The sequence below is a fragment of the Copadichromis virginalis genome, linkage group LG20 (genome assembly GCF_057382275.1).
Source record: "Copadichromis virginalis isolate Kocher_CV1m ecotype Utaka linkage group LG20, C_Virginalis_male_GT1.1, whole genome shotgun sequence".
NCBI classification, from domain to species: domain Eukaryota; kingdom Metazoa; phylum Chordata; class Actinopteri; order Cichliformes; family Cichlidae; genus Copadichromis; species Copadichromis virginalis.
Genome location: NC_140637.1, coordinates 13,350,338 through 13,372,177, shown reverse-complemented (window position 1 = coordinate 13,372,177; position 21,840 = coordinate 13,350,338). Strand labels below are relative to the sequence as shown.

The window sequence follows — 21,840 nt, the reverse complement described above, 5'->3', positions numbered from 1 at the left end:
ATATGATGTGTTTGCTCCCTTGGTATTTTCTGCTAAGGATTTATTGTTCGCAGGTCTTTTTGCATTCAGCTTTGTATGTAATGATGGAAAAGTATGATCTGCTGGGTTTAGATTAGGTGACTTGCCCATTTAATAATATTTAATTTATTTGCTTTAAGAAACGTATAAGTTGCTCTTACAGTATGATTTGGGTTAATTTATCCATTTGAGTCTGACTATGCACTTCAGAATTCAGTCTTCTATTATCAATACCAGTTACAGCCATACAAACCCACGTCATTACACTGGCCCCACCATGTTCAACGATTGATGTGCTGTGCTTCAGATCACAAGGTGTTTTAGACATATTGTCTTTTGCAGATTCATGATAATCTTGCCATTCAAAAAAACCCCAAAAAAAACAAAGAAGATTTATACTATAAACAAATTCAATGGCACTGGGAGATTCAAAGGCACATTTTCCACCAGGTCATTACTGCAACACAGCACTCGTGTCTGACAGTGTCATTTGAGGATTCACTGGTCTGACACTCACTGGGATAATTTCAGTCTTTTCACATGAATGGGAAAGTGACTAGATATGGATGGATGGATGATTGTACTCTTGAAACTGAGCTTTGCATATTCATGACTCACATCAGTAAGAGATTTCTGACAGTAAAGTCTGCAAAGTAAAGGCTTATCATCATCATTTTCAATGTCCTCCTCAACATCGGTGCAGTAAAACAGAGGGGGAACGAGTCAAACACAGGCAGCAGTTTTTGCTCTACCAGAGTACAATAATACTGTATTTAGATCTCACATGTGCCGCTTTTGATCTTCTGTGTTCTCTCGTGACGACGAGCACTTGAGATAAACCAAAAACTTGTTACGACTTTCAAATCCGCAACTTTGAGGGTACGTAGGGATATGGAAGAGCAATAAAAACATCAGACGAGCCAGATTTAGCAAAAAACATGTTTAATCTCTCCTTGATGCGTGTCTATTTACACGTAATAAATCTGCAAAATAGGAAAGAGCAGGATATTTACACGGGCGTGAAACAGCCAAAACCTGTCACAGCAGCTTCAAGTCTGAAACTCTTAAAAAGGTATCAGAATTCATAAAGTATTAAAACTGTTTAAGGTATTTTTTTCTTTCTACCTCTCTCCTCTTTAATCTGTGTGTGAAGTTATTTTATGTCCTCTGCTCCGTCTCTCAGATGTACTTTAATCAAAGTGAACTCAGCAGGCGAGGAAGCTGGAACTGCTGGGTTGAAAAACCCACGAGTGCTGCTATTGGGGTTGGGGGTTAGAAATGGCAGATGAGGGCAAGTTTAAATGTTGTGTGGCAATGTTTCGTCCAATGGAGGGTGCATCCCATATGGGCAAATAGATACATTTGACATATTTTCATAAAATGGCTTAGAAAGTACAAGAAATGAAATTGGTTCCTGGATTTTGTTTTTCTACAAAAGGTGCTGTTCTTTTCTCAATAAAATATCAGCGTTAGATTAGAAGATTGATACCACTCTCATGTATTTTATACCAATCTTAACTTTAGCATAAAGAAGGGGAAACGTCTAGTGCGCTATAATCCTTGCATCTTTAAATCAAGGTCCTTTACACTGGGTTTTATGCCTGGACTAAGGGGGCTAAGTGTTAATAATGAACAGATACCCATTCTTGGCTAACAAAATCCACTAATTATATGTCATGTTGTTGTAGATATTTTGTCAAATTGGATGACGTTTTTCATGAAATGCAATCTACATTCAAAATGAAACATGAACATAATGAACATTAAAAGTTGGAAAAACCTTTCAATAAAACTCTGAAGCTTTGCTTTTTATCATCTTTACTTAAGACAGACCCTCATATGAAGCTGGAAGATATTTCATCTTCAAATCTGTACACAAGCAAATTCAAGATAGCTGACTTCTGGTTAGACTATGGGTATAGCCACAAGTTGGGGTTTTTTTTATAGGCCCACACGATGGCTAATTTTGTAGGGGCCGTTATCTATATCTTACATCCATGCACAAGAGCCATAAAACATGAATATGTAAGTTCTGGTGTGTCTGCAAAGCTTTGTTAATTACTAATCACGTTTAGTGCTGTTGTTTGAAATAATATTTGAACAAAATCTTCATCAAGCTGTTTACATTCTAATTGGCTAGCTAGGCTACCTGTTTGTTTTATCTTATCTCTTTAGGGCTCTGTGCTAAACTAAGCTAACCATCTGCTAGCTCTGACTTCTCATACAAAAAAGTAATGTCAAAGTTGTAATAATTCTCTCCTTAAAGTGAGAAAAACCAAGAAAGCAAATAAGCACATTTAGTCCATTACTTTGAGAAAAAGACTTTAAATAGCAATCTCAGGCTAAAAGCTGCCTACAGACATTTCATGTAATTAGCTTACTTTAATCTTGTCTTAATATTAGCATGAAGACAAACAATAGCCTCAAACAATATAAAGCAACCCTAATAATATAGATCAACAAAAGAGATGTCATTTATCATTTTAGAGGGATTTTTGTGTCAAATCTTCTTAATTACATTCACTGTTTGCAGGATACACTCCCCCCATAACACACACCCTTAGATAGCATATTATTTTCACACTGTCTCCAATTAAATGGATGCAGTTTTTTACATAGCCATCTTTGAGGGAGTTATCATGCCTGGTTAGCTCTTGGCTACTTTAGTATAAGCTAGGCTAGATGACGCATGACTGGTATCAGTCTAGTAATCTCACATTTAAAAGGACATATATATTTACATATATTGTATTTGTTTGTCAGTTTTTGACATGGACATTGAACAAAATAGGAATCATGTACATGGAAAAAAACATATAATTTTCCATGTGGGTAGAGGCTGACAAGGCACAGCAAAAACCTATGTGTCTGTCAATCGCCAGGAGAATCTCTTTCACCACCTCTTTTCTTTTCCCACTCCACCCTCCTTTTTGACTGTGTTTTTCTACATGAAAAGAGGGGGAAAAACAACCCAGATGTGATGGAATGGACAATGAAGCGGTACCGTGGCCTTCAAAGCACTTCCTCTGCCTTGCCTGAGTCTTTTCATCTTTTACCTCAACAAGTGCTGTAGCATAAAACAAGAAGCACAAAACTAAGAAACAAAAGCATCAAAAACCAAATGGGCCTTATCTCACCATGTCTATTTTTTTTCCTTTTTTTTCTCCCTACAAAATTATCCTAGGGGCACTAACAACGACTTCTTCTTTCAGTATCACAAAAATCATTTTTTACAAGTCTTCAACTGAGCAAGTGAACACCAGTCAAACATCAATGTAAGAGTCCACATCCTCAGATTGTTTCATTCATTCAATTTGAACAAAACGTGTTAATGAACGCCTGTACATGGAAGTAGCATTGCCTCATTCATCAAGGATAAAGACGGAGGCTGCTTTTAAATCACTAAAACTGAGCACTAAAAGTTTCTTGTGGAATAAGTGAAAACGGCAAAGAAAAGTCTCTTATCACAGAGCTGTGCTCGGGTTGCAGATGCATAAAGCTTTGGTCAGTCTCTCTGTATGTTATGTTACCCTGTGCAGATCAGTGGTTCAAGTATTTAAGAACATACAGTACGTTGTCATCCAATCCAGACGCACATTTGTGCTGTCAGATAAAAACATGGTGTGTTGGTGTGAGAGGCTAGCATTCAGATTAGAGATTCGAATGTACACTGGGCTTTTAAAGGGTCTGTGTCTTGTTCTATTATTCTTTGTTTTACAGCTTTTACTTGACAGCAGCAATATGTGTTTGGTTTGGTGGCATCTGGCTTGGTACAGGTCTGGTATGTGGGAAAAATCCTTAACTCCCTGACAATATGGACAAAGGAAGAAGTCAAAAGGCTAAAGACTGGACAACTTACACATTAGCATACAACTTGTGCTAATGGTCCGAAGTAAAAAAAAAAGAGAGAGAGCTCACCCTTGATTTCTCTGTGAATTGATTGTTTAAGGTAGCATGTAACAAGCACGAACTAATCGCTAACAGCCGGCTCGCATGCAGCGACTGCCTCACAATAACGTGGAAACGACTGCGCCGACTTCGACTTCTTGCCAATACTTCTTGCCAATACTTCTTTAGGATTTGTCCGTGTGACAAAGCCTTAGACTGGAAGGACTGCTGCTCAAATATAAAATCCCAAAGAGACGAATGTGTGACTGAATCCTTTAAACTTAAGTAGCTGAAACACCAGTCGCACCAAATGTGAAAGTCACACTTTCAGTTCAAGCTGTAGAACAGCTGTGACATTGAATTATCACTTGGGGAATTCATCAGTTTGTAGTCCGTCTGGTGCGTTTTAAGGTGTTCACACACTTTTTAGTCCACTAGCTGCTAATCTTCGTTCTTCACAGCTTAGGAACAAACTAAATAATTATTTCATTGTAACTTTGAATTACATAAAAATACATTAGAGCCTCGACTGTAAATGTTCATTTTTAGATTAAACATTTAGCAACTGGAGCACTGAAACGGCTGCGTATCGTATTTATATTACATATTAGACAGGTTTCTTTTCCAGGGTAATCTGTCACTAACATATAATATACGTAGTAAGTGTCTTGTGCAGGGATGCATATGGTTACATTAACTTCCAGTTACGAAAGAGATTCTGGTTTGTGAAGCTCCTGATGCAACGCAAAGCTCTTCAAAGCCATCTGAACTGGTCTGAGAACCCTACTGTTATCTGGTTACAAGGTCTCCACTCGAAAAAAAAAACTGAGGGAAGCACTGCTGAAGAGGAAGCGAACATAAGCAATTTTGATGCAACTGTTTTCTTTGAAGTTACAGTGTCCTAAATGGTGCATTTAACCCTACTCTTTTACACTATTTTTTCCCATTTATTATCAAAGCAAACACATGTAGAGAAGGTTTTTTTTCAGCTCTTCCGTGTGATCTGGGTGTTGATATGTCTTATCTGGTGGTCTGAAATTCATGATACGCTTTTACAGGATGGAAGAACATATATACATCACCTTGGTTTGTATCTTCTGGCCTTGATAAGTAGCTGTGTACACTCCTAGGGAAGAGGAATGTTTCCGAATGTTAACACAGAGCAGCGCACGGTGCAAGGAGAACATTTGCACTTTTTTTTCTCTTCTTTTTTTTTTTTAACCCTACAAAACCACAGAACAAAATAAAAGAGAGAGAAAGGCCTTCAACTTGTACAAAAAACCCCACTCACATAAATCAAGCTACATTTCATTATCTTTTTTCATAAACCACATTCACATTTTCAAAAAACGGACCCTTTAGCTTTACCGTCGTCACTTCGGAGTAGAAAACAACAAAAACAAATAATAAAACCAAGAAATATTAGACAACATCTTCTGCACAGCAAAGACTAGCCTTCATTTTTGGATGGCACACCTTATAGAAAAAAATGTGTTTCAGACAAGCTGGGAAGTCTAGAAAACAAGATCGGGAAGCTGTAAAGCACAGTGTGCCAGGGATCAGCTTAAAGGACTGCTTGGTTGCCTCTGCGGTCTGCTAACGCAGCATGAGGCTGGCTTCCACACAAGTGACTTTTGTCTCATCTAAATCAGCTGACTGGGCCTTGTGTTGTATTTGGTTCCTCTAAAAAACAAACACAAAAGCACTGCAGGTTGGTTTGCTCGTAGGCGGCTTCCAGACATCATTTGCCTTTTTGCTATCTTCAGAGCCAAAGATGTAGCACGCCCCGAGACCTCACGAAATATAGAAAGTGTCTGCGTATGATATATTTATATATATATATTTTTGCCATTTACCTATTTTTAAACTTTCAGTCACTAAGCATGACAACATTTTCATCGTAGCACGTTTCATCTAAACGGGGAAAAAAAAGAAGTCTCTTCGCACTAAACAACATTCAAAGTAAAACATGGCACAGGACGACTTTTTCCTCGTGTTTTTCATAATTTTTCATCTTGGAAATATCAAATCTTCGTCTCAAACGGATCTTTTGTACATTGAAATGAAAAACAGTTTTTTTTTTCCCCAGTTTTTCATTTGTTTTAAAAATGAAAGGTTTGTATTTATATCTATCTATCTATATATATATATATATTCATATATCCTCTTCTCTCTTTTGATTTAGCTTTGTTGTGCAAATTCAGCAGTAACACAAGAAGTGGCACAGCACTGGGGAGAGTAGGCAGTTGGACGGGCAGAATCAAATGCAGTAACAAATCAAATACAGAGTTATGAAACTGACAGCGTCCTTTGTTCGACTACAGTGGAATTCATGTCGATGAAGAGTTTCCCTGCAAAGTCCTTCCTCCCGGTTGCCCTGCAGTGGCAAGCGGCGCGTTGCCGAGAATCCACTCTACCGAAGAGTCTTTGAGCAACACACTGAATCTCTACCTGCTCTGTGGCTGCTGCTCTGTAGCTGTCCCTGACCTTTGACCTCCTTGTGGAGGGGAGCAACAGTAAAGAAAGAGAAATTCCTCACAGGAATCAAGTATTCTGGATTTTTTTTTTTTTTATAGGCTCAGAGTCAGAACTGCAGCTCTGGCTGTGAAAAGATACTAGCTCTGGGCTTGTTTCAGGTCCAGCTTGATGAGTTTCTGGTCACCACTGTGCATGTACCATTCCTGATTGTGGCCAAAGCTGCTCCCGTGTAACTGTAGACGTGATGAGGGACTTGATGAAAATAAATGCTCTCCTGAGCTGAGGTCCAAAATCGGCTGAGGTTGGGGACGCACTTGATTTGGTTGTTATGGCAGGCTCAGAGAAGAAGAAGAAGAAAAAGAAAGGCAATGGGGGAGGGGGTAAAAGTCAACCCGGCTGCCGGGACTTTAGTTCCAAACTCTGCTGTCTCTCTCGAGTGTGCTGCTGCTTACTGGGTGCTTGTGTTCTCGCAGTCCTTTCTGCTGCTGTAGATTGTTGTTTGTGACGACGATGGCGACAGACTTTAAACGTCGGGTGTTAAAACGGCGAGGAATGGGGAGAGGGGGTCAAAGTTGTTGGGGAAAGGCGTGTTGGTTAGCCAGTTCTCCTGCCAGCTGAGGCGCGCCATTGGCTGATCCTCAGCTAGATAGAGCCATGGTGTCGATGACCTGTTCCAGCTTGCCGCGTAGTCGCTGTCTGCGTGACTGTTCGTCCTTCTGTAGCGCTGACAGGATCTGGACACACGGAAGGAAACAGATTAGAGAGACGCCTTTAAAACCTTGAGCATGCGGCAGTGCAGCGTGGGCGCCGCTGTTATGCTCCTTAGCCATGAATTCACAGTTACATGAGCCAAAGGAGCGCTCTGTTGTTAATTTCCCTTTTAGTGGTTAGCGACTACAATTGCACTCACGCTGACAACACGAGCAGGGCCGACAGGGCAGGTGTTATGGCCAGTGGAATGTCTTGTGATTGGATGTTAATGGCTACTGAGAATGACCAACAGGAGTGCGTTATTTTTCATGATGAGAGTGGGGAAAGGAGGATGTGGTATGAGTGTGAGGACGTGTGCATTTCATCTTTATTTTTTAACGCGTCTGTCTGAGCGCATTTGTTAGACGATGGGGGCCGTGCAGCTGTCTACATCTGGATAATAGGTCATAATGAAGGGGAGCAGTTGGTTTGAATACAGCCAGCTGCAAACAGCCAGCTTAACTACCGTCATACTGCTGGTATGGAAGAATGGAAACAAGGACAAGTGGGGGCGTAGCTCTCACCAATTAAAAGCATACTAAAGGTTGAGGAGGGAGAGGTGTGTAGTATAGATATAAGGCTCTATTTTTAAAACAGCACATTCCATGCAAGCATATTTCAGCAGCTCACATGTTTGGAGAAGCAAATAACACAAATATAAAGAAAATGCACAGAAAAATTAACCATACATTTGTTGGCTTACATATATATATATACTAGAAACTAGAAGAAGAAACCCTAGCAGCACCTTTAATGCTCACTGTTTAGCACGTTCGAATGCGAGGTAGTATAAAAATGTATCATTAAATAAAAATGAAAAAGCACCAGAGGATGAAGGCTGAAGTTTTAGCCAAAGATATCCCTCAATATTTGAACTGGGTTGGAGAGTGAAACCTACTGCAAAACTGATAATTCCACCCAATCTGAAGTACTCTCACATTCACGTTTACCAACTGAGCATTTTCTCTTGATTAGATTTCTAAAAGCCGTCAGTGTTAAAACTGGATTACATTTAGTTCAAAAGTGAAAGTTTAACAGACGTCTTTAGATCAGACTGAGCTTCCATCCATCCATCTTCTTCCGCTTTATCCAGGGCCAGTTCGCGGGAGCAGCAGCCTAAGCAAAGAGGCCCAGACCTCCCTCTCCCCAGCCACCTCCTCCAGCTTATCCGGGGGAACACCAAGGCGTTCCCAGGCGAGCCGAGAGATATAATCTCTCCAGCGTGTCCTGGGTCTGCCCCGGGGCCTCCTCCCGGTGGGACATGCCCAGAACACCTCACGCAGGAGGCATCCTTGTCAGATGCCCGAACCACCTCAGCTGGCTCCTTTTGATGTGGAGGAGCAGCGGCTCTACTCTGAGCCCCACCCGGATGGCTGAACTATCTCTAAGGGAGAGGCCAGCCACCCTTCGAAGGAAGCTCATTTCCGCCGCTTGTATCCGCGATCTCGTTCTTTCGGTCACTACCCACAGCTCGTGGCCATAGATGAGGGTAGGGGCGTAGATCAACCGGTAAATTGAGAGCTTCGCTTTTACACTCAGCACCAGTCCGTCTGTCGATCTCCGGCTCCCTTCTACCATCACTCGCGAACAAGACCCCGAGATACTTGAACTCCTCCACTTGGGGCAGGAACTCATCCCCAACCCGGAGTGGGCACTCCACACTTTTCCGGCTGAGAACCATGGCCTCAGATTTGGAGGTGCTGATCCTCATTCCCGCTGCTTCACACTCGGCTGTGAACCGTTCCAGTGCGAAATGGAGGCCTTCACCAGTCGAAGCCAACAGAACCACATCATCCGCGAAAAGCAGAGATGAGATTCTGAGTGTGAAGTGAAAGCCCTCCGCCACTTGGCTGCGCCTAGAAATCCTGTCCATAAAAATTATGAACAGAATCGGTGACAAAGGGCAGCCCTGGCGGAGTCCATCACCCACCGGGAACGAGTCCAACTTAATGCCAGCAATGCGAACCAAGCTCTTGCAACGGTTGTATAGGAATCGAATGGCCTGTAGCAATGGGCCAGATACCCCGTGTACAATATCGTGTCTTTATAGATATGCTATATTGAAAATTCCTTGGGAAAATTTTGAGAAAAACGTAATAATGTTGTCCTCATCTGTATTTGTATGAACCTGGAAGGTCAAAACTAACTGTTCCTACATGGCAGTGCAGCATGATGGCGCAGCGGTTAGATCCTCATAGGTTGTGGGTTTGAATCTGCGGGCTGTGCTGATGATGACGAGACGGCTTTTTTTATCTAAATGTAGCTGTCCCGGGACGTCTTATGAACATCCTGAGACGAGCCTTTTAACATTCACTTTTTTCTTCATTAAATACCGTGTGCTACTTTTTTAAGCAAAGAGTAAAATGAGTGATGATGGTGTTGGAGAACTTCTCATCAGACACACACTATGAACATGATGGCACGTGGGTATATAGAATTTAGCGGTTTAAATCCCAATAAGTGCATTTAATGTCTTGCTTGAGACTCTGCTGGTTGTTCGTGATTTGTTTTCTTAACTGTGAATGCTTATTCAATAAAATGAATAAGCATCCTTAAAATGTGGCACTATTTCGTTAACACATTCTTGAGTTTTAATCAGCTGGTAGCAGCAAAGGATACTGTGCAAGCAGGTCTTTAAAAAAAATCACCTAAATTCTGTTAAGCTCCATTAAGTTCATAATGTGCTGAGCTCATGCCTTAATGTGCATCCTTAATGGTGGTAATACCTTCCAGCTTGTACCGATGTGGACTGGTTATCAGTGTTATTGAATTAAAATGACCTCGTGGTATTAGTCAAAACAAGTAAAGGGAGGCAGAGCACGAATAATTACAACATTCTTCCCTTCTTCTATATTTAGTGCTGGGCAGTGGGAGCTTACCTCATCTTTGTATTTGACGATGTAGGAGTAGATCTCGTGCAGCGCTGACATGCTGTTGAACTGGCTGAGGTGCAGCCGGGACTGCTCCGCTAGGTAGGCACTCATGTCCTGATCGCTGATGGCTGGCATGCGGGAGATATCGGAGTAATACCTAGACAAGAGTTCAGGCAGAGTTGCGTGTCATGCCACCTTCGTGTCCATTCACACCTTGACTTACTGTCTCGACCTAAGCTTCCCATTGAAGGATTAATGCAGCTTAATACAATTTCTTTGCTGATGGTTAGCACCTTGTTAGAGCACACATTGACCTACTTTGCCATTTAATTGAAAAATAATGAGATTAGTAAAATAAGAGACGGCTCAATTCAACTCAGTTTTATTTATATAGCACCTAAAGTCACCTAAGGCCGCCTCTGCTACAATAACCAAACAATTAGACGATCCACTATGAGCAAGCACTTCGCAACAGTGGGAAGGAAAAACTCCCTTTTGAAAGGAAGAAACCTCTGCTAGAATCAATCTCAGGGACAGGCAAGCGTCTGATGGGGCCGTGGGGGTGAGGGGAACATAGGAAAACAAAGCCAAATTCAGTTTTTTCAGATGCCCACCTGCTTATGTAACTCGGGAATTGATGGCTTCGTTGTCATGGTTGATGTTAGGGCCCTGGGTCGTTCTTTCCCCCTTATGTAACAAAACTGCTTAGCATTCCCTTTGCAAGCCCCAGCTCCTGATCGATGTATACATGTGCTCTTTATTTTGCCCTCCTCGCCTGACTGTTTCTCCTGTCTCCCTCTTGCTGCCATATTTGACTGGTTACGACTGTCAGACTGTCATTCAGGGCTGCTGTGATCAGTGAGTAGCCTGCTCCGTACATTCTTGCTAACTGCTACGAAAGGGTACCTGTTACTGATCCTTTTAAGTACCTCGTATGTATAATGTTCTGCAGGCTTTTTGCCTGCCAGCTTTTGATTATATAACCTGTTTGTTTAGTCCTGTCAGGGGCATTAAAACACTGGGACGCAGGGCCAGGAAGCAGCGATTAGCACACTCGCACAGTTAGTTGACTTCCTTTGTAAGATACTCACTTACAGACGTGCTATTTATTCTGTAATGTTTGTTTTCGAAAGGAAAGCCAGCGAGCCTAGCATTTCTTTTCTTTTCTTTTTTAAACAGAACAGTTTGATTTGGCTCTTACATTTCAGTTCTAAGTCCAATTATATTTTATCCATCCTATCCTCTGTAAGCTTTTTGGTGACTACTTTGTGACTCTTATGGATATTGACGGGAACCTAGCTGGGTTTGTAACAGCTGATTCATCCTTTACTCATTCATATTTCATTAATATTTCGTTTTTGAGATGGTGATGCTCTCAGTGAAACAACAACCTTAGTATTATCGACTCAGTGTTGCTGGCTGCACTGGGAGAGTGAAAGGTCCGTAGAAAGTGAGGCAGGTAAAAACACAATATATTAAGAAAACATCCCAATACTGAGCTGTACCTGGATCTGTGTGCACGATCCATATCTCGGCTATCTCAAGGTTTACTGCAGCAGGGCAGCGCTGGGAGGAGAGTGTAGGTTTGGAGGCATAATGGAAGCAAGGTTCAACTGCACCCAGTTAAATCTCACCTATAAATCCTTATCTCACGCTTCCTCCAAAAGCTCTGTGGAAGCTACACTACTTCCTGCAGCATATTCAATTCAAGCTGCTCAACATAAAGAAATACACAGCGGTTTTCCCACAGATTTAGACTCTGTTTGTGACAGTAGAGTGCACATGCATTTATGTGCAGGAAAGATTTCTTAAGTATTATTATACATTATATGTTATCAGTTTCTGCACTGCAAATACTTTTACATGTCCTGACTTTACAACAAACAACTGAGAAGACAAGCACTCGCTCTCCACCGTCTCTCATCCAGTGGATTAACTCCAGCTCCACTATTGTGGATTGTGGCCGTCTACAGCAGGCAGTGATGCGATCTGCTGCATCGGCCATCTTGGTCCTGTGAATGAACCAGCTCGAGACCTGCTGCAGGTTCAGGTTAGAGTTTGCAGTAGATCTTCAGAGCAGAACAAAGGCTAGTTTATCCAGCCACAGTTCAGGATGGCAGAGATGGATTATGTCTCACCCTGGGACAAGATTCTCTGAAGAAGGAGCTGAATAATACTGAGAAACTGCCGCAACAGCTACTCACTGTAGAAACATATAAAGGAGAGCACCGGGGCTAGCTCAGCTTTCAAAAGAAAAGAAATAGGATTGCCCACTAATGAACTGATTATCGATCGTGCCATTTTTTTAGATTAAAAAAAAAAATGCTTAGTGAGATTATGAATGTACTTAGGTGGGCATTATATTTGGGCAGGTATCAAACGCTGTACTCTACCAGAATGGTGTTTGTTATCAGCCCTTCTGTTTTACCATTAGCAGTGAAAAACCTGGAAATCTAAAAAGGATTAAAAATCAACATTATATATATATATATACATATATATATATATACACACATATATATGTATGTAGAGGTGGTGTAATGCACGCTGCTGAGCAGCAGATAGCTTCCCCTCCCTAAGCCTGGTTCTGCTGAGGTTCCTTCCTGTTAAAAAGGAGTTTTGCCTCCCCACTGTTGCCAAGTCCGAGCTTACAGGAAATCATCTAATTCGTTTTTCTTTCTATTATTATGGGGACTTTACCTAACTAATATAATATACTAATATAAGGCACCTTAAGGTAACTGTTCTTGAGATTTGGTGCTATATAAAAAAAACTAAATTGAATTGAATTCAGGTAAATTTAATTACACAAAATTTGAATGAATTGAAGGAGAAACATGAACAGAGCGCCTCTTGCCCCTAAAGTGGAACCGCAGGTGGTGCGATCACTTAAACGTCCTGGAGTTGGGCAGAAGATTAAGAGGCTATGGCTGCTTCTTAGCAAAATCCAGTGAAACCTTTGTCTTCTTCTTTCTTTTTGTCTTAGAACTGATCCATATGGAGCAGCTCTCACTGTAATTTTACTCACTCTTTATAGTACACTGTATTATATAGTGATCGAGACAGCTGTAATTACTGCAGAGTGGTTTCTTTGCAGTAATTTAATCCAACTATTATGCTTTAAATGCCAGATAAAGTTCAGCCTGTAACGTTGCTACAGTCTTACAGCTGTTTTTAGCTTAATAGTTTAATAGTGTAATTAACTTTGATTATAACGCTCCAACTCATTTTTCTCTCACAGCTCATGAGGAACTTTTAACATTTAAACTGCGGATACAAAAGGTGTCCTCCCATCAAACGTAGCTGTTCTCAAAGTCTTCGCGTTTGGGTCAAACTCTGACTCACCTCTCGACCCAGTTCTTGTAATTGGGGATGTCTTTAGCGTAGAGAAGCTTATTTGAAGGCGAGTCTTTGCCTAGTTTGTGCTCCGATGTTGAACAGGAGTCCATGAAGGTCTGGGCCACCACGGACAGACAAGCATCTGTGATGCTGTTCTTATGAATGTCGAATACAAACTGTGGGTTCTTGATCACGTTCACCCAGAACCGGAGAGGGAGACTGGAGAGAGAGCAAGAGAATAAAACCCAAAAAAGGTTTATTTTGAAATAAAAATGTAACATCGTGTGATTAAGTGCTTTCCGTCACTAGCTTAATTCCACTTGTAGTTCTGTTTTTTTCTAATTAGTTCACTGTGTGCATTAAAGCCGGCTTTAATGCACACAGGCAGTGCCGGGGTCCTCGGGGATCGTAGCAGCTGTGTGGCTGGAGACGAATGCTCTTCATTGCTACGGAAACGCAAAATGTTATTAAATAATTTATGAATTACAAACACTGCAAATCTAGTCTGAAGATCTTATTATAGGAAGCACCCAACACAGCATTTTTTACATTTTTCTATACATTTTGCAGACTTGGATGTATCGATTTAATTCAGTGCAGCATTGTTTACAAGGATATTTACTTTGCAGACACTGCGATTATTACTATATTTTGGCATCCATTCAAATCTCTTTGAAATGCACTTTGATTGCAGTCATTTTCAGCGAGATTTAGACTCCAGCGCAAATGTCACCAGGGCCAAACGTGAAAAGCGCCTGAAGATCTCATTACGCTGGAGGTGAAATTTGATTGAACCGAACAGGGTTACATCCGGTTTCGAGAACACTTTACATTTAAGGGGAATTAGTTTTTCAGCGGCTGCAGATTTCTGACTCACCAGTTGCTCTTCCAGGTATGTCGTACATCATAGTCTGTGATGGAGTGTTTGTCAGCCTGCTCGTCCAGAAAGTCAAACATATACTTGATGGCCAGGGGCAACGCGCTACCTCTGTGGGCTGTGCTGAAGATGGTCTCAAACAGGTCGTCCACAAACTTCTGTAACGTACCCTAAATGAAGGAAATCAGGGTGTACTTTAAAAAAGAAATGTAAGGAATATTTTAACAGTAATTGTAGCTGTAATATCAACTGTTTTAATAATTTCGAGAGGTTATTACAGACCAACAAACTGACTAAACTTCTGCTAACATAGAGGTGCTCACACTTGCTGATCAAACATCTGGCTGCTACTTTTAATTTCTATGGGATGTACTTAGTTTTTTTTTAAACTTTTCTCAACAGTTTCACTACACTGTCGGGTTGTTTTTAGTCTATAGGCAATCACTGAAAGTCTTATTTAAATGTTGCTGTGATTCCCACCACACCGGTCAAAATGGCTTAGAGGTCTTTGATATTAATGATGATTATATACAAGCATAAGCTGCACTCTTATGTTGAACAAGCATTCTGACATTTTAGTACAGGTGGTGTTCCCATATTATGGTAATCGCTCTGACCTTTCTGATATTTCTGTCAGAACCACTTTAGTCACAAGAGGACTGTTATTTTAGTGGCTGTAATTTATATATGGAAGTGTGCCTCTGTTCTGGGACCTCCTCACCGCTCTAAACGCATACACAGAAAGCCAAAAGGCAAGGAGAGCAGTGCAGCAGTCAGTAAGAGCGAACATGACTTGAAATAGAGGAGCTGGGGTGGAAGTGGTTTGCAGAGTGGGTTAATAACACTTTTCATATGAGCCATCAGCAGATCTGTATGAAGAGCTGGATCAGGTAACTCTATGCTCAATGTTTGTTTTGGGTTTTTTTTCCTAACTTTTATTGATTCTCTACATATGTGTGCAATAATTTCTTAGGATTAAAAACATTCCCACATATGCTTCCCTTTCAAATCAGCCTGACTATTAATTAGAAAGGAGGAATATCTCAGAGCTCAGGAAGCCAGCATCAACATAAGCAGTTTCATGGCACTGTGAAGCAGAATATAATGTACCATTTCCAGCTACTTGTATCCACAGCACCTGAATGGGCCTCGAGCGTGTACATTGTTACTATGAATGGCCCCAGTGGGAATCACAGCAATAACTCTGGCTGTGAGACTTACTTGCTCTGCTGACTAAGCGCTGCAGAATCACAAACCAGAACCCCGGCTCTTGGATTTGGATAGCGCTTTCCTCCAATGACAATGCCTCAACATAATTACCTCAAATGTAGCTAAATTAATTTCCCTAACACCACATTTGTCACCCCGACTTCTCCATCTGGCAGAATCTATTACTGAGGAAATATATGTCGGGATCATATTTAGTCAGCCGCTGCAAAATGGAGCAGGAATTATTCCTGCAACGCTTGTGAATGAAAGCAGGTAGATCTGCATAGACGAGACGCCGGGGCAAACGGGTTTGGAAAGGCAGCCATAAGAGAGACAAGGACAAGATGAGCTTCTGAATTGCATTTGCCTCTCAGTTTTTTTTCATCATACATCGCCAAATCTTCAATCCCTCAACAAATTACTCTTCTCCTGACACCTTGTGTATCTGCCTCCCTACCCTCTGCACCACAAGCCCACCTTTTTATTAATCTGTTTTTTCTTATTACCACTGGAAATTGAAAAGCCAGCTTGCTTGTAACTGCTGCCCATTGCTACATTTCCCTCCCCCCTCCTACAATTAGAAAGGAGAAGGTGAACTGAAAGACAATGAAGGAGAGGGGCAAAGACAGGCAGCCTGTTTTGTAATGCAAGATTCCAAGATGGAGGGAATGGTTACGAGTATGTTTAGCTTCACCGGTAACACATTTAGTCAGTACATTTCACTTGCTTCATGTACAATAAAGGCTTTGAAGCAATCTCGCCCAATGTAAAGACTCAGACAGAGTTATTAACACTTAAAGAGAGGGACTACATACATGCCTACTAATTTTCTACCAAAATTCTTCTCGGAAAACAAAACCAACCACTGAAACTGCACTTCTATCTGTGTCCTGTCACTTTCCTTCCACTGGCGTACCACAAGGATGGGTGCTTGGTCCCCCTACTCTTGTCTGACGATACCCAGCTATTGTACCTTCCTAACGAGCTGTCTCACAGCACACCTCAGCCCACCCAAACACCATGATGGATGGCTACCTTCGGCTCAACTTCTCTAAGACTGAACTGGGGACCATCTGTTCAGCCCGGCGTTATGTTTTGTCTACACAGAAAGCATTTCAGCTGTGTTTTCCCCCCTTGTTGTCTGTCTATTCTCTACTGGAACAGATAAGCTCCTATCTTAATAAATCCATCTGTCTGCACAGGCTGTGTAATGTCTCAGATTTTACTCTTTACTGTATCCCCAGACCCAAAGCATATTTACACTTTTGGAGTATATGTTCTTACTCATTATGTGTGTAACAAGAGTGGCTGTATACTGGGTTCTCAGTGCCTCCAGACACTGATATAAGTATTCATCCCCTCGCCAACCCTTGTCTCCTGCGTGGGCTTGCAAAAAGCCTTCTAATTTTCTACCTTGTGGGTCTGTTCTGTGAAGTTTCAATCTGTGAATGTAGTGGGTCTTTGACCTGATCTCCTGTGATGACAAACCAATTGCTAGTTGCATAAATATTCTCATCAATGTCTGTGATGATGTAATTTGATAAAGATAAAGACCCCTCAAAGATGTGGGGACACTCTGTATTAGAAGCTTCCTCTCCTTTTAAATAGGTGAGGTGAATCACTCTGCACGAAAGAGCTGAAAATGCTGAAGAAGAGTTTTACTATTAGGTTTTAGTGTCCCCCTGATGGTTTCAAGTGCTGTTTAAGAGGTTTTTCCACTCTGACTAGAATCAATATATATATAAAAAAGAAGAGAGTGCTGTTTACACCCCTGCCCCTTACTTTTGTAGCCAGCAGCCTGGTCAGGTAGATCTCAGAGACCATCTTGCTTCCCCGGTCGCCCTCCCTCTGGTCTGAGTGGTCGTGGTTTTTCACCAGGTGCCACAGTTTGGTTCCGCTCTCCAGATCGGGGGTGATCATGGGCGTTCGAGAACGTAGGCTGTCTGGACTACTGGCCGTCCTCAGCATACTCTCTAAATGAGACAAAAACAGAATTACTGTAGAATTACTGAAAATACTCAAAAATGGTTTAACTGACCCAGAATCTCTACCATCTGTGTCTGGTTCATTATTCATTGTGAGAGTGTCATGATTGGAATAAAGCAAGAAGAAATCTGTGACTATTTCATGTAGGATGGGGGGAGGGAATGTGCCAGGGAGGTAAGGTGCACAATATCTGCTGAATATCTCTTGTTTCTGGGGTAGAAAGCTGGACTGGAGAGAAGAGGTGGCGAGACCAAAGATGCTAATGTGTGTAACCATCCACATGCTTGGTGAAAGGACAGTAAGGAGTGTGGATGATAGAGGAGAAGTAAATATATGGGGAGGGTGGAGGGGGGTGACGGGAAAAAAAAGGGGGAGTGGGCGAGCGAAATGGACGGAGAGTCAAAAAGGTCAGGAGAGAGGGGTGAAATGGAGAGTAATGGGAGTGCATGGGATAGAAGAGTGAATGAGGCTGAGTGGGATGGTGTAGAGTGCTGCTGTTGCTTTTGCCAGTGGGGTGCTGAGTGGCTTTGATTCCAAGCTCATCATGACCATTGGTGGCCAACAATTTTGCCTGTTCTAATAACACCCCGCTACATGCACACATTCATGCACGAGGCACACCAACAGGATCATAATAACAAACAAAAGGGACACAGTCAAAGAGACTTTTTAACCAAACTTTTTTTCACAGTGGAGCAAAATAGCTGGAGCCTTGCAGCAGTGTGAGATAGTTCACTACAAGAGAGGTTCAGAAATGAAACAGGTCCTCAATAATGCCATTCTCAAACAGTGTAGGTGTTGTGTGATGCACTGATTAAACCATTTATTTTGTTCCAAGTAGAATCAATAGAAACTGGCATATTTGCAGTGAGAAAGAATTTTTAGTCGGTACTCCCATATTTCAGTTAATCATACGTCTACTTGCATATAATATGGGCCACTTGTGCTGTTAAACCCTCGGTAAGATCTATCAGCTTATCAAGTTTTGTGGTTGTGTTGATTTTCTCTAGCAGATGCTGTAAAAATGCCCTGCAAAAAACACATTTCTACACCTGCCAACATGTAGCTTTGAATAGTACTGGATTTAGAAGTTAAAGGTCAAATATTTCTATCAGCAGGTGAAGACTCTGAGCTGCAAGGAGGGTGAATATTGGACATGCATTCATCAGGTGGCAAGAAATATGACTCCAAGGAGACAGAATGCTGGTGTGTAAACAGGGAGCAGTTTTCTACTGCTATTTATTTGCCTTAAAAGCATAAAATACAATTTCAGATAAAGAGTCAGTTTAAACAACGTGTGGAATCCTGACAATAGTGTGTTTAAGTTAATAATATATTAACCTTTCAAACATACAAAATAGGCGTCCCACCAGGCTCCAAACTGGGACCACTTTTTTTGATGTGACGTAAAAGGGTTACATCTTGGATAAGTTGTCATGACAGCCAGGTGAAATATATGAAGTAAATACGAAGTATGAATAAATACAATGAATGCTTCATATTAAATAAGAAGAAGTTTGCTGATGCTCAATAAAATAATTGTTGGGAGTTGGGCATGAATCTTTTTTAGTTTTTTCATTTTGGCATGAGGTATGCTAGAAATACAGTTTGAGAACAGCTGTCATTGAAAATAAACACTTTGACCAGCACTATTTTTTCTGAATGCTACATTTGAGGGAAAAAGGACACATCTGACTTTTCCACTATTTTCAGGTCGCGCAATTGACATCAGAGTCGGCATTCAGCAGAAAAACTAGCATGTCAATTTTCCATTTCCATATAAAACACACACAAAAAAATAAAAAATTCAAATTCTAACCTAAACATTTCATTTTTTGGCACAGGCGTTTTTGGAGAACAGCCACACTGATTTGGGGCTACAGCAGATCAGCGGCAATGATAGCAGCTGTGCATGTGTGAGGGTTAATACCCACTCAGCATCAGATGAGGGGTCAGTTTTTTTTCTCACCTCAGAGTAATTTATCCTCTAAATGGTTTAATTTTCCAGTGGAAAATTCTGTCTATCTGACTGCTACGTGTCCTCTCGCTCTCTCTCTCCATCTCTTTTTCACTCTGTCAGCTGGGGATCGAGGTGTCTACTTTAATGCCTGTCATTTATGGACTGCTTGGAAATAGCCGTGGAATAGCCTTGGCCTGCGCTGATGGCAGTGGATAAAAAGGATTGCCATTCACTCAGATGGAGGTAAAAAAAAAAAAAAGAAAAAAAAAAAGTACCCCAATCATGGCCATGACAAACAAAGACAAAGACTGAATGAAAGCGAGTTAGAGGCTCTGAGGGGAGGCGAGCGGTCAGAGAAATGGGGATCATTGACAGACTGATTTAAACAGGATCGAGGCACGATGGGAATGGGAGCTGTACCGTATCTGCTGAGGCTTTTGGTGAAGGTGGAGGAGTTGGAGATGTTGTAGGCAGAGTTCTGCTTTGGCACCAGGGCAATCACTGAACCATCTGTTACCTGCACAACAAAAACAATACACACACACACCACCAAAATATTCAGTGTATTACTCTTGCTGAGTAGCTGGCTCTTGACGTCTGTCCTGCTTTGTGCCCGTGTACCTGATAGTGAGCCAGCGTGTTGAGTCTTTTCCAGTCGTTGTCAATCTTAGTTGTGACATCTTCATCCTGCAGGATGATTCTGGCTATCCGACCTTGACGCCATTCTTTGAAAAGAGGAAAGCCGAGTTGATGGCAAAAAGCACAAACACAAATTGCATGTGTGTGTCATGAAACTGTGTATCACTTGCCATCATTTTGCATTTGTGTTTTTTATATCTTCAATGTAAAAGAGGTAGTTAGTAGGTTTATTAAATTTTACACTGCAAAATTACATTAAAGCAACTAACAATTGATCAAAAGCCTGTATCCAATGTGAGAAAAGTCCCTGGACTTAACATTCCCGAGAACAACAGAGAATTGATACTGTCGTTTGCCTCATTTCCACAGAGCAGTTTATTCTCTTTAAGCTTATTGGTTTTTCTTACTGAGTGGCTATTTGCAACATTAAAAGTCCAGATAATGATGCCGCATGCTTACTCTGCAGTATCGTGCAGCAAGCAAGCAATGTTAGCAGCAACCCGAGTCACTGAGGGAGGGGCTAAAATGAGAGCAGGGTTCTTTATGGTAAAAGCTCGAGATATTTTAATCTGTTGGATGGATAAACTGCTGTCACACCAAAAAAAATAATAATAATAATTAAAGAAACACATTTTAATCAGAGAGCTGCATCAAGTAAGTTAAACTTCTTAGTTGTGAGGTATGCATACAAGAATGTGCGGGCCATACTAACTACTGAGTTAGTCATTTTAAGTTTCGGCAAAATGGACAAGCCTGCTGGATCACTTTTATTTCCATCAAACAATGTGGCATCCTTTCATTCCTAACACATCACTAAGTCCATATTGATACAGATATCAGTTTTTAAACCATTAAGATCTGATCTATGCATGTCTTTTATCCTGTCTTTCTTCTCTTACTCCAACCGTTCACAGCAGATGGCCCTGCCCCGCCCTGAGCATGGTGTTGCTGGAGGTTTCTTCCTGTTAAAAGGGAATTTTTCCTTCCCACAGTCGCCAAAGTGCTTGCTCATACGGGGTTTTTCTCTGTATGTATTATTGTAGGGTCTACCTTACAATATAAAGCGCCTTGAGGTGACTGTTGTTGTGATTTGGGGCTGTATAAATAAAATTGAATTGAATGTATATTTAAATTATACACATATATTACATACATATATATGGGTTTTTAGACTTTTCTAATGCTTTTAAGTCATCAAAAAAGTTTTTCAGATTAACGTCATGGCAATCTGGGCTTAAAGGCATCGCTGAATGTAATATGTTCATTAAAGCTAAAATGGGACAATGAGCTACAGTGCACTGATCTCACCCGACTACTGGATTTATGCAATTCTTATTGCAGACGTCTAAACAAAATGACTGGAAAAAAACAAATGAATCTGCTTTTATTTGATTTTATCTCATTAAGCCTGCACATACAGTCCTGCATGTCTTACCCAGGTCCATATCAGAAGCCTTTGGCCTTTGCGAATAGGGGCTGCCTTTGTACACAGCATCGAGCAGCTTCTCTTTGACCTGAGTGATAGTGTCGCAGTTGAGACACTTGACTGTCACCTCCGGGGCGTTCTCATTCTCTGGATTTACACAGTGCAGCGTCTGGAAACATTTAAAAAAAAAGCATAAAAATGGAAGAAAAATGGAAAAGACAAAAGAAATTAGGCTTTATCAGGAATATGTCAAGAACGCTGCAAACAATGAGCACTGGTTAGTTGAATGGTGTAAACGGTTGTTCAGGTTGTCCAGCATCACTCTCGCACCCAGTTTGTTTACAGCAGCTCATTTTCAAACCTGGACACATCCCTCGTCTATTTAGGCAGTTTGAGA

General features: G+C 41.3%; 1 protein-coding gene across 1 annotated transcript in view; it reads right to left on the bottom strand.

Annotated features, from left to right (window-relative positions):
• Window positions 1–939: 939 nt before the first annotated feature.
• Window positions 940–21,840, bottom strand: part of LOC146684456 (plexin-A1-like) — a 314,632-nt gene continuing 293,731 nt past the window's right edge. The window contains exons 26-33 of the mRNA XM_085444381.1: window positions 21,453–21,612; window positions 20,000–20,103; window positions 19,799–19,895; window positions 17,215–17,405; window positions 14,224–14,393; window positions 13,353–13,565; window positions 10,014–10,164; window positions 940–7,118 (exon numbers count right to left, since the gene is read on the bottom strand). Coding sequence (XP_085300507.1) covers window positions 7,023–7,118; window positions 10,014–10,164; window positions 13,353–13,565; window positions 14,224–14,393; window positions 17,215–17,405; window positions 19,799–19,895; window positions 20,000–20,103; window positions 21,453–21,612 — 1,182 coding nt within the window. The 3' untranslated portion in view covers window positions 940–7,022. The remainder of the gene's footprint in view (window positions 7,119–10,013; window positions 10,165–13,352; window positions 13,566–14,223; window positions 14,394–17,214; window positions 17,406–19,798; window positions 19,896–19,999; window positions 20,104–21,452; window positions 21,613–21,840) is intronic.